Genomic DNA, 13,593 nt, shown 5'->3' with positions numbered 1-13,593 from the left:
TTGCCATTTTTTGTACATGCTGGAGACGTTGTGTGCTTTTTGCTGTGAGACCATTGAATAGCACATTGCAGTAATCCATGCGGGAGAAAACTAAGGCACAGAGTAATTGGGTGAAGTCATACTCAGAAAAGTGATGCCCATGATGTCTTGAGGCCAGAGCCTCATGGCTTTGACATTGAGACTCTATAGTCCTGAGGTACGCTGACTCTGTGGTGCTCTAGCCAAGCCTTTTTGGAGGTCAAACCTATTGGACATCATTCTTATTGCCAACAGATATATATGTCTGGTAATTATGTTCTACCTGCTTTCTGAGGAAGAGAAATGGTTACAGAGTAGGTGTTCTCTGGCTTCATTATACTTTAATTCTCAGCTGGAATCTAAGCATGGAAGTGAATGTGAATGTGCTAACAAAGCTCAGTAAAGGCTGTTCTAGTGTTGTGTGTTCCAGTGTTGTCTGAAATATATTTTACAGAGGAAACCTACTCATAATGTTAGTTTACAGACAGGCAGGGAATAATTGCTGGATAAGCATTCTAGTTAAGTTAAAACTCTTTTCTGGGACTTGGTTGTAGGGAAGGGTATCTGAGAAATCATAAAGTCCCCGGGTTACAAACAGAGTCTGTTTTTTAAACTGTTCTTAAGTTGAATTTGTATGTAACTTGGATCCTGTACAATACACAGTCTATAAAAACATTAAAGAAACAGTCCTCAAAATAAAGTGCTGTAGTTTAAATAGAAAAGATAGGTTTACACTTACTATTCATCCATCCCACTTTTCCCTCTCCACCACCACATCCAACATTTCTCCCTCTCATCTCTCTCTTCCCCATGTATCTGTACCTCCCGCCTCTCCCGCAACCATGCCCAGTATTCTCTCTCCCTCCCTATGCCCAACAATTTACCACTTTCTTCATTTCCCCATGTGCACCACCTCTCTTTCTCTCTCACTCAGACACCTATGCTCAATAATTCTCCCTTTCTATTCCCTCTTCATCTCAGCATCTATTTCCCTCACTCCCTCCATTTTTCCTTCCTATGTCCCAAATTCATGCTCCCTCCATCCTTTCTTCCTTCCTTCCTTCCTTTATCCAAAGTTTGTTCTCCCTCCCTTCCTTCTGCATTCTAACGCAACCCTTCTTCTCCCTTCCAGTGCCAACGTACCCCCTCTTCCTCCCTTCCTGTCCCATTGCGACCCTCCAACTTCCTTCCATATCTCAGTGTGCCCCTGATCATCCTTCCCTCATTATATGTCCCAAATTCATGCCTCCCTCCCTCCCGTGGGTATTTACTTCCGCTGGCCAGCTGCCTCCTCCCAGCTGCACTTCTCTTCACAAAGCCGAGGCCGTGGTTCCTACACATGGCCTGTGGATGACCTAGAAACCTTTCCTCTGGCATCAGAGGGAAGATTTCCGGGTTAGCTGAGGGCCATGTGCAGGAGCAGCCAGCCAGCGGAGGTAATCACCCATGGGAGGGAAGAACGCACGAGTTTGGGATGCAGAACAGAGGGAAGGATGATGAGCAGGGTGTTGGGACACGGAAGGGATTAGGAGGGTCACGTTTGGACAGGAAGTGAGGAAGAGGGAGCACATTAGCACAGGAAGGGAGAGGCAGGACCCCAGTTCATAAGTATGAGTCTGGCGTAAGTCAGACGTTCTTAACCAGGAACTGCCTGTAGAAAACAATAAAAGAAAAACCTGAGGGAAACTCTGTGAAGAGGAGCTTCTGCTAAACTAACTATTTTGTAGATGACAAAATAAAAAAAACCCTTAGGTCTGCTTGGTGCAGTGCTTCTTACACATTTCCAATGTTTTCCAGGCTATTCTAACCAATATGCTGAAATTCTTTGCCATGTGATGTCACCTACATATGAAATAGTTTATCCTTCTATTCCATAGAGAAATAATGAAGCCACAGCAATCATACAAAAATTGCTGAACTTGAAGATTGTTTTAATATTACTTTCTAAGTTATCCAGTGTAGATTTTATATTCATGCAGATTTAATGAGAATTCTGTAATTGTTTGCTGTTTGAGTTGTGTCTTAGCACTAAAATTGCATCCACTTTTGCTTCTGGGTACATCTGAACAAATAAAGATTCTAGCAGTCTGCTTTTTGATTTCTAAACTTGTACCTTAATAACAGGGCCCAGCATTACATTAGTGCATTAAAATATGAACGAAGAAACAAAATGATATATTGCTTAAACATTTCCAGTGCAAGTAGAATTTAGATCATTTTAATATAGATTAAGAACCATAAAGGAAGGAAGGAATGGCCTAGTGGTTAGAGCTACAGCCTCAGCACTCTGAGGTTGTGGGTTCAAAGCCCACATTGCTCCTTGTGATCCTGGGCAAGTCACTCAGTCCTCCATTGCCCCAGGTACATTAGATAGATTGCGAGCCCACTGGGACAGATAGAGAAAATGCTTGAGTACCTGATTATAAGCCACTTAGATAACCTTGATAGGCAGTATATAAATATTAAATTAATTTATAAAAGTTGTATTAAAATTAATTTGCTTATTTTCACACATTTCTATTTATAGGTACTTTCTTTATATGACCATGTTGTTTGTCATAATACAGGGCCTAATATTAAAAATGATTTAACTGGATGGGAAAGGTTCTTGGCGAGTTTAATTATTCTGGTTGGCGTTAGAACAGATATGAGCTATTACTGCTGCAACACTATCCAGTTAGCGCTGGGGGTGTAATTGAGGCAAACCTGGAAGTTTTCTGAATACTACAGGTGCCTGGATAGATAACTGGATATATTGCAATGCACAAAGGGGTCCTTTTACTAAGGCGCGCTAGCCGTTTTAGAGCATGCTAAATGCTAACGCGTCCAAAGACTATAAGTTATAGAAACAAAATAGCAAAAATGGCAAGTAATATGTCCAATCCAACTTATCAGTTTTATTATGTGGATTCTGTCCCAACAAGGATCCTAGTTTCGGCATAATTAGATGCCTTCATCAGGGAATACTGCATGTTACAATAAAGAAGTCTAATAGTCAACTGTAGTATAAAATTGACATAGCCAAAAGGGCGAAGGGCCTGATTCTGTATAGGACACCCGATCTCACCTAAGCCTAAGCGGCTTTTGAGAATCGCACACAGGCGTCCTATATAGAATCGCGTCTGTCCTAAAACACAGACACCTAACCCCATCTAATCCCACCTAAAACCTCCTATGGGAGGGGCCTTAGGTATCTGAGTCAGTCAGGGCCTTAGGCTCTTTCCTGGTGCATCCCAGAATTCACCGGGAAGAGGAAGGCTCGCTATTTTCCAGTGGTGGGCCTGCTGGCCAGAGGGTGTATGCCTCCCTCCGTCCAGACCTTCTGTTTACAAGGTACAGAGGGGGAGTAGTAGTCTCTCTTGGGGATGCTGTGTGGGTGGGGGGTCAGCGGGTAGAGGGGTGGTTGCTGGTTGCATGGTGGGGTCAATCGGTCACCGGGTGGGGAGGGTGTTTCATGTGGGGGTGTTCTGACAAGAGAGAGTGGGCATCCCTCCTGCCTATCGCAGTTGGGTGGGTTTTTTTTTTTTTTTGGGGGGGGGGTCCAGCAGGATGAATTGGGCAATCCACCTACTGGGGGATGCTTCGGGGGGATGCTTTGGGGAGGTGGTGGCAGGAGGGAGGGAGCATCCCTCCTGCCGCCCGACTTCATGGGGGGGAGGTGAGTTCCCTGCCGTAGCCGTTCAGCTGATTGCGGCAGTGAGATTTCTTTGCCGCAATCAACATAGGACCTTGTCTATTTGAACACCTTTTTGTTGGCCTACATTTCAGGTGCCTTTTGCGGCCCTGGGGAGACGCATAGGGCTGCCTAAGCTCGCCCTAGGCCACTTCTGGGTGAAACCACACCCACACCAAATTTAAGCGTCCCTACGCATCTCTCTCAACCATGACAGATGCCTGCAGAGTAGGCGGTCTGCCTCGGGGTGGGTTTTTTTTAGCGTGTGTCCGGAATGGCTGGTTAGACATCGATAGGATGCCTACTGCTGCCTACAATCGGGACGCCATTTATAGAATATGCCCTTAAATGTTTGAAGTATAAATGTTAGCACAAGAAGCACTCTGCATGCCAACGTAGAATACACATAATAAAACCGATACAGTTGGATTAGACATCTTACTTGCAGTTTTTGCTATTTTATTCCTATAATAAAGTGATTTATTTCTCATCTTTTTTTTTTTAATAAAAGTTATAGCAAATACAGTGGTACCTCGGTTTAAGAGTGCACCGGTTTGCGAGTGTTTTGCAAGACGAGCAAAACATTTGCAAAATCGGTGCCTTGGAAACCGAGCATGGCTCGATTTACGAGCACCCCCCGCAATCTGGCACCCCTCCCCTGCGATCCGGCACCCTCCCTGCCTTGAACTGGCACCCCCACCACCACGATCCGACCCCCCCCCCCGACACGATTGGGCACCCCCCTGACACGATCCGACCCCCCCCGACATGATCCGACCCCCCCCGACACAATTGGGCACCCCCCCCCCCCCCGCCGCTTCTTACCCTCATCTGGGCACTCTTGAAGATCGGCCCTCGTCTGCTGGGGGGGAACGTATCAATCGAGTTTCCATTATTTCCTATAGGGAAACTCGCTTTGATATACAAGTATTTTGGTTTACGAGCATGCTTCTAGAACTAATTATGCTCGTAAACCAAGGTTCCACTGTATATCGATAAAGAAATATATTTTAATATTGTATTTTTTGTTTAGTGTCATGCTCTGTTTATCCATTTACCTGATATTTTCATACATTTTAAAACATTTTAACAGATTGTATTTACTTATGAAGAACAATTGTGTGCTTATATTTTCCAGACTGCAGTGACCAGGAGTTCAGAGAGATTGCCAACAGACTGAGAGATTGGTTCAAAGCACTCCATGAAGGTGGAAGCCAAAACAAGAAAACTAAATTGCTACCAAGACCTGAAAGAAGTATGAAGAAACTTTTACAATTGATATTAAAGTAGTCAAGCAATTTATAATTAAAATTCAGGCATACATATATGCAGTTATGTACTTAGAAACATAGAAAATGATGGCAGAAAAGGGCCATAGCCCATCAAGTCTGCCCACCTAACATACCCACCCACCTGGGCTTATTTTCTGAGAGAACCCCCTTCCTAATGACCCTACTCCTTAACTCGACCCTCTTAGGGATCCCACATGGGCATCCCATTTACTCTTAAAATCAGGCACACTGTTGGCCTTTATCACCTGCAACAGAAGCCTGTTCCAATGGTCAACCACTCTTTTGGAGAAGAAATACTTCCTGGTGTCACCATGAAATTTACCGCCTCTGATTTTGAGGGCACAGAATCTCAGGAAGCTGTACACATTGGAATTTGAAGACCCTATGAGTGTCATGGGGTCTGATGATCTCAAGGTAGTAAAATAGTATAATGCCATTGCCAGAGCCGAAAGCATACTTGAGTCAGGGGCATAGCGAGGGAACTTTGTTCCCAGGACAGAGAGATCCAGCATCACCATGCCATGTGCTCCCTGCCAATGGTGGGGGGGGAGTCTCATAGATGCACTCTTCTCCCCCATTCCCTCCCCTCCCCCATACTTCTTTGAGTCTTCTTGTCTTCACTGTCAGTGAACAAGGTCCCATGCTGGCTGATCCTTCTCTCTGATGTCACTTCTTGGTCCTACAAACAAGAAGTGACATCAAAGGGAGGGCTGAGGCTGACATGAGCAACAAGGAGGAGTTTTTGCTCATTTCTGGCAAAACCTAGAAGACTTGAAGATGTACGGAGAGAGTGCATTTAATAGACACCCCTCATCTCCGTGGGGAGGATATATGTCAGTGCCCCCACCATGATGGCACCCAGGGCACTCCATCTCACTCTCCCCTTTACCATACCACTGACTGGAGTACATAGAAATAGCATAACCATTAGACAAAATAGGGATTATTCCTCTTTACATGTCATTAGGAAGGCCTTACAAAGAATACTATGCTCTGTTCTGGAAGCCATATCTCTAAAATGATAAAGAAAATATAAAGATGGCTCAGAAGAACAACAAACAAATCATGAGGCATTTATACCACATGTCATATGGAAGAAGACTGAAATATCTAAGAGCATTAATCATTAATGGAATAACATGTTATTAGCCAAATAAAATGTATTAATTGAAAAAAAAAAATATGTTAAGTACCCTTTCACTGCAATGCATGTTAACTAATAATGAGATGCAAAGCGTGCACATGCATTCAAATCAGTTCATTATTATGCAAACTGAAAGTGCAATTTGTGTGAAACCTCAAAGGCTACATTATTCATGGAAAATCTTTCCTTTCTAGAAGCATTAAGCTGTTAACACATGGCTGATGCTTCCAGTGAATAACCTAAAGGGAGTGGTGGTGTATTACAAAAGAACCCACTCACCTCTCAAATCACCAGACCCCCCCGCCCCCCCCGACCTCAGCCCTCAATGCTCCAGTGACTCTTTTCAAAGCTTAGTAACTAGGGGCCTAAATATGTATACCTTAGAGGAGAAATATGGGTGATGTGTTAGAGATAGTTATATACCTGAAAGCTACCAATGCCCAAGAAGCAAACTTATTTCAGCAGAAAAGAAATTGTAAAGATCCAAGAGGGAAGGGGTTGGGATGCCTGAAACAACATTTTGGAAGAAGGGGTAGAGAAAACAACAGTAATGGATTTCAAAAAAGTATGGAATGAACAAAGAGGATCCGTAGAAGTGAAAAGATGGAAAACAGGTGAGCTGAGGGTAACCTGCATGGTGCAGCAATTACAGCCCTAAACAAAAGGAGGCTCTCTGTGCAAGTGGCAGTGGCAGTGGCAGTGAGATGAATGTGTGTGAGTCAGAACAAACCCAAAACTCAAAGCACACATTGGTACCTGTTTCCAGCTTAAATATAAGCCTTCCAAGTAAAAAAAAAAAAAGGGAAAGCTTATATATTAAGGCAGTAAAAAACAGACACCAATGTGTGCTTCATATTCAAGTTTGCCTGACACATGTGCACAAGAGCTGAGCTTACCACACAAGAGATGGGGCGAAAGAGGACTCTCTAGACAGATCTAAAGCTGTCAAAACAGCAGTCAGAGAAGCCAAACTCCGAATGGAGGAAGAGCTAGCACGGAAAATTAAGAAAGGGGATAAATCTTTCTTCAGCTATATTAGTGACAGGAAAAGAAACAAAGATGGGATAGTACGCCTGAAGCAATCGGACGGTAACTTTGCGGAATCAGATTCTGAGAAGGCAGAACTGCTAAACAAATACTTCTGTTCAGTGTTCACCCGCGAAGCGCCGGGAGCTGGTCCACAGCTGCAGACGGGAGATAACCAGAAAGACCCGTTTCAAGATTTTGAATTTACGCCCAGTAGCGTCTATGACGAACTATCAAGACTCAAGGTAAACAAAGCCATGGGACCGGATAACCTACACCCCAGAATGCTCAGGGAGTTAAGGGAAGTCCTGGCAGAACCATTATCTGTTCTTTTCAATCTTTCCCTAAGCACAGGAAGGGTCCCCTTGGACTGGAAAACCGCCAACGTAATCCCACTCCACAAAAAGGGCTGCAGGACAGAGACAGCAAACTACAGACCAGTGAGTCTCACGTCTATAGTGTGTAAACTCATGGAAACATTGATCAAACAGAATCTTGACACAATCCTAGACGAAGAAAAACTGCGTGATCCACACCAACATGGGTTCACCCAGGGCAGATCCTGCCAATCTAATCTGATTAGCTTTTTTGACTGGGTTACTAGACAACTGGACGCCGGAGAGTCACTGGACGTGGTATATTTGGACTTCAGTAAAGCATTTGATAGCGTCCCTCATCGAAGATTACTGAACAAGCTGAAATCGATAGGATTAGGAGACACTCTAACTACATGGGTTGGGGATTGGCTGAGCGGTAGACTTCAGAAGGTGGTGGTGAACGGTACCCCATCCGAAGCATCGGACGTGATCAGTGGAGTGCCGCAGGGCTCGGTCCTTGGCCCGATTCTATTTAACTTATTCATAAGAGATATGACGCAAGGACTTAGAGGAAGGGTATCACTGTTCGCCGACGACGCCAAACTTTGCAACATAGTAGGCAAAAGCTTATTACCTGATAATATGACACACGACCTACTGTTGCTGGAACAATGGTCAACTACTTGGCAGCTAGGCTTCAATGCTAAAAAATGCAAGATAATGCATCTGGGTAAGAGAAACCCGCGTAGAACTTATGTACTAAATGGTGAGACCTTGGTTAGGACCACGGCGGAACGCGACCTAGGGGTGATCATTAGTGAGGACATGAAGGTTGCCAATCAAGTGGAGAAAGCTTCCTCCAGGGCAAGACAAATGATGGGGTGTATCCGCAGAGGTTTCGTCAGCAGGAGACCTGAAGTTATGGTGCCGTTGTACAGAGCCATGGTGAGGCCTCACTTGGAGTACTGTGTTCAGTTTTGGAGACCACACTACCGAAAGGACGTGCTGAGGATCGAGTCGGTTCAGCGAACGGCCACCAGGATGGTCTTGGGGCTCAAGGATCTCACGTATGAAGAAAGATTAAAAAAATTGCGGCTGTACTCACTTGAGGAAAGAAGAGAACGGGGAGATATGATTGAAACATATAAGTACATCACGGGACACATCAAGTCAGAAGATGATATCTTCTGGCTCATGGGACCCTCGACCACCAGAGGGCATCCGCTGAAAATCAGGGGAGGGAAGTTTCATGGCGACTCCAGGAAGTACTTCTTCACCGAAAGAGTAGTGGATCATTGGAACAGACTCCCACTCCAGGTGATAAAGGCCAGCAGCGTGACGGATTTTAAGAGAAAATGGGATACTCACGTGGGATCGTTAAGGGAGTAAATTCAGGGGAGGGGATACTTGGAATGGGCAGACTTGGTGGGCTATAGCCCTTTTCTGCTGCTTTTTTCTATGTTTCTAACCATTGTGCACATATGGCAGGCATGTTCCTCACCCTTAACTTCCCAATAATTCATGCTAACAGTGTGCATATAATTTGCATGCCATTAGTGTTGAGCATTGGGAAGTTATTTCCCAGCACTGTATAGAACAGTGACAGAGTTTTTGAACATCGGCCAGCTATTCCCTCAGGTGAACAGTTTACTTTATTTTATGGCACACTTTGATTGAAGTGTATTACAAAAAAATTAGTTTGGCTGTGAAAAATAATGAACAGGAAAATAAATTGATGGGCTGCATCTCAGATGTTTTGAATTTGAAGCATTCCATGGAAGAGTAAAAAATTAAAATCACCACAGCCATTCAGACTCGTGGAGGGGCATAATCGAAAGGGAAGTCTAAGTCTGTTTACGTCCATTTCGCAAGTCGTCCAAAGTCAAAAAGTGCCTAAGTCCCATTTTCAAAAGAGACGTCCAACTTCTTTTGACTTTTGAAAATCATCCAAATTAGACGTCCTGCAGATCTGATCTAAAACGTCTATCTTTTTAGTCCATTTTCGTCCAAATGTCCGTCCAAGTCAAAAATGTATAGAACAAGCCCTGTTGGACGTGGGAGGGGCCTGCAAAGTGAGTGACAGAACACCCAGACAGGGCACCTAAATAGTGGGGTCCCTTACAGGGCACTGCTGTGAACTTCACAAACAGGGTGCCATAGCTTCCCCTCACTACAGCTCCCTTATAGCTGATGGTGAGCCCCCCCAAACCACCTCCAGAATCCCCTAGACCCACTTATCTACCATCCCTATAGCCCTTATGGATGCAGGAGCCACTTATATGCCAGTACAAAAGGGTTTTGGGGATGTATAGGGGAGTGCACATGTTTCAATATCAATACAGTGATTACAGGGGCTTATGGGCATGGGTCCATCACTCTATGGGTCTCAAACCCACCCCCAAGATGACTTAAGCTGGTTCTGGGCTGGACGACTAGGCTTTCCTATGCTAGGCAGCCAGCCTGATGATGGTCTGGAGGCTGAAATTTGAAGTTATGATTAAAATTTTTATTGGGGTGGGGGGGGTGTTGGTGATCACTGGGGTAGTGTGTGGGGGTCTGTGTTATGTGTATTCAGTGATTATCTGGTGAGTTTAGGTGGGTTTTAGTGACTTAGACCATGTTTTAGATGGTCTAAGTTAAAACGTCCAAGTTTCCTCTAGGCTCTGTTGTTTAACCTTTGGTTATACATGCTGTACAACTAAGTCTAAGCCAGCCCGTGGCCCACCCAACTCCCGCCCTCGACACGCCTCCCGAAATGCCCCGTTTAGCTTTGGACGTTGAGCGGCACCATGAAGGCCTAAGTCGTTTAGAAATACGTCCCAAACCCGGTTTGATTATCGGCACTTGGACGTTTTAGAGAAATGTTTGTCCAAGTGCCGACTTAGGCTGGTTTTTGGACATTTTTCTCTTTCGATTATGAGCCCCTTGGTGTTTTCCTGATTTAAAGATAATCTGATGTTGAAAAAAAAGGTGTAGGCCTAGGAGAATGAAATGGGATCTTTAAACTTAACATTTGATTAATTTTCCTCAGCTCCTGCTGAGATCACCGAGAGAGGCCTTTATTCAATACTTAATTGAGATTTTTGTGATAACACCTCAGACAGTTCCACCAATAGTTGAAATTTATTATTTGCCTCTAGCTAAGAAGAAACCTAGTGGTGCTTCTAATGAAGCTGTTCCAACTGTTATACCTGATATATTGGACATTTTGGACTTCAGGAATACTGGCAGTCTCTCTTGTATTGAAATCTGATAGAGACTGACTATTATAAGCATTCTGTATTTCTTAATTGTAAAATTAGGTTGTTTTCTGGCATTACTAATCAATTACTAATCAGATTACTACTAATCAAAAGGATTGCTCTCAAAGCTATCTGACACGGTACCAAAAAAACACTGTGCCGATGCTGAAAAGAACGCTGCAGAATACAAAGTATTTCCGTGTTTTTTTTGGTACCGTGTCAGATAGCAGACTATGAAAGCAATCCTTTTGATTAGTAGTAATCTGGCACCATCTACTGGGCTTCTATTTTATACACCCCTGAGGAAGGCTACCCTAGCCAAAACACAGAGCATGTTGGGGTCCAGTTTATATTTTTATGCCTGCCTTATTTTAAGTACATGATATATGTATGTTGTGGATATATGATGTTTTAATAAATTGATTGTCCTCACAGCGGTTTGACTTTGTGTCCCTTCCCCACTCTTTTTTCATTAACATGAGCTTGTCATGCCACTGGACTTGCATGCATCTCAGAAGCTGAAAGCTATGCTGTCTGTAGTTTCACTACAAGCATGGCCTCCCAAGGCAGACAGGTTTCAGTGGAGATGTCAGACTAACAATGTACCACCCATCTGGGCAGCAGCAGATGGGCAGTGTTGAAGATGAAGGATCGTGTTTGATGTGACAACGGCGACATCAAATTAATACTGCACAGAAGAAAGGCCCAGCAATCTACTTCTGCATTGTGCCAAGAAACTTTATGATGATGATAAGACAAAGAATTGATGTATAGTGCTGGAAGATGGTCTCTAGGTCAGAAGGCACTCACCATGCTACTAGGGAAGAGCTGATCATCACCCAGAGTATACCCAATGTTTGTGAAGTTGAAGGATCAAAGCCACTGTGACATCCTGATGCTGATGTTGCTGGATTGAAAAGGGAGATCAGAAGCTGTAAAGATAATCTCAATTTAGAAACATGTAACCTACGAAGCATGAATCAAGGAAAATTGGAGATTGTTAAAGATTACAGCTCTCCCTCTGGATTTGCGGTTTCACTACTCACAAATTTGATTATTCACAATTTTTTGCAGGCTGCCCAAACTTCCCTGGACTACTTTTTGCAGGCTAGTTTATGGGCTGTTACACTCAAGTTTGCCATTTAAGCTGCAATACTATGTTACTAAGCTGATGCGGTTTGAATGGGATTATCAAAAAGAATCCTAAAAATCCTGTTTGCTTGAGCTGATCCTATAGTACAGAATATAGCACTTACTGGTGTTCTAAGCTGTTGTCCAGGTGGTGTAGCGGTGACGCGGGGCAGGAATGATCTTCCTATGCTCCTGCCTTGTGCAGAGCCGTCATCAAAATGGCTGCATGGAACAGAGATGGAAATCTTAAGTTTTGACTGCAAGACTAAACCAGGAATTGAATGTGGAAGCAACTACAAGCTTTTGACCTGTAAGATCAAAGTAAAGCTTTGCAAGTAGATCATTAGAGACCTCCCAAAATATGACATTGAAATTCTGTCAGAATATTGAATAAAACTGGACAAGTTTGCCTTCCTTGATACAGGGGATTGAAGAGTTATAGAATGACATTAAAACTGTAATTAGTAATGAAGCTAAAAGAGAAAGAAAGTCAAGAAATCACCTTGAATCTCAGAAGAAACCAGAAAAATAGCAGAACAAAGAAGGCAAGTAAAACTTTCCAGTGACAGAGAAAAAGTATCACAAATGAACTGAATGTTTCAACATCAAGTTTGGCAAGACAAAGAATGATATCTCATGGATAATTTGTTAGAAAATTGAATCAGAATATGTAAACAGGAAAACCAGATTAGCATATCACAATGTTAAGAGATTAGGACAAAAATTCCAACCTCGATTGGAGATGCTTAAAGACACCAATGAAATGATAGTGAATGATCCAGGAAGCATAAAAAAAGAGATGGAAAATTTATACAAAAAAGGCAATGAGGATAACATTGGAGAAATTGAACTGAAAACTGATGCCAAAGAAGAACCAGATATGTTAAAAGAAGAAGTCATAGCAGTAATTAAAGCTTTATTGGAAAAACAAGTCATCTGGTATCACTTGTAACCCAAGTGAATTAATCAAAGACTCAGAAAGTGCTATCATGGTCCTCACTTGACTGTGTCAACAGATTTGGAAGGAAAAAATGACCAATCGATTGGAGAAGATCACTGGTCATACCTATACTGAAGAAAGGTGATTCAAGGACTCTAACAACTACAGAACAATTGCATTAATTCTACACACCAGCAAAATATTGCTGAAAATAATACAGTGAAGGCTACAATCATACATTGAACATGAAGTAGCTGAAGTTCAGGCTGGTTTCATAAAAGGCCAAGGAACAAGAGATGTTATTGTTAAATGGATATTGGAGAACAAAGAATACCACAAGCTCCTATACTTTGCTTCTTCAACTACAGCAAAGATTTTGACTATGTGGTTAATGATAAATGATGGAGAACTCTAGCACAAATGGGAATATCCAAGCACATAACTCAGCTGATAAAGAGCCTCTATTAAAATCAAGACGCTACAGTGACAACTGAATATGGCAGCACTGATTGGTTTCCAATAAAATGTGGTGTCAGGCAAGGATGCATCTTAACACCTTACCTGTTCAACCTTTACAGTGAAGCCACTTTCAGAAAAGCAAATTTGGAAGAAGAGAGCATTGGTTTCAAAGTTGGTGGCCAAAATATGAACAACCTGCACTATGCAGATGATACAACGCTCATCACCAGCAGCAAAGGATACATGTTGTATCTACTGAGATTAGAACTGAACATAAACAAGACGAAGATCATAAACATGGAAAATGTGATGAAGATTTTGAGCTTAAAGATGATAGAAGTTGTAAAGGAT

At 43.0% G+C, this 13,593-nt stretch overlaps 1 protein-coding gene across 2 annotated transcripts in view; it reads left to right on the top strand.

Annotated features, from left to right (window-relative positions):
- SPOCK3 (SPARC (osteonectin), cwcv and kazal like domains proteoglycan 3) overlaps nucleotides 1-13,593 on the top strand; it is a 387,789-nt gene that overhangs the window by 334,293 nt on the left and 39,903 nt on the right. For both annotated transcript variants that reach the window (XM_033941933.1, XM_033941924.1), the window contains exon 7: nucleotides 4,830-4,946. In XM_033941933.1, the coding sequence (XP_033797824.1) occupies nucleotides 4,830-4,946 (117 nt within the window). The remainder of the gene's footprint in view (nucleotides 1-4,829; nucleotides 4,947-13,593) is intronic.

This window comes from Geotrypetes seraphini, chromosome 1 (genome assembly GCF_902459505.1).
Source record: "Geotrypetes seraphini chromosome 1, aGeoSer1.1, whole genome shotgun sequence".
Classification (NCBI taxonomy): Eukaryota; Metazoa; Chordata; class Amphibia; order Gymnophiona; family Dermophiidae; genus Geotrypetes; species Geotrypetes seraphini.
Note: the sequence above shows the minus strand (reverse complement) of the source record. Positions and strands in the feature narration are given on the sequence as shown.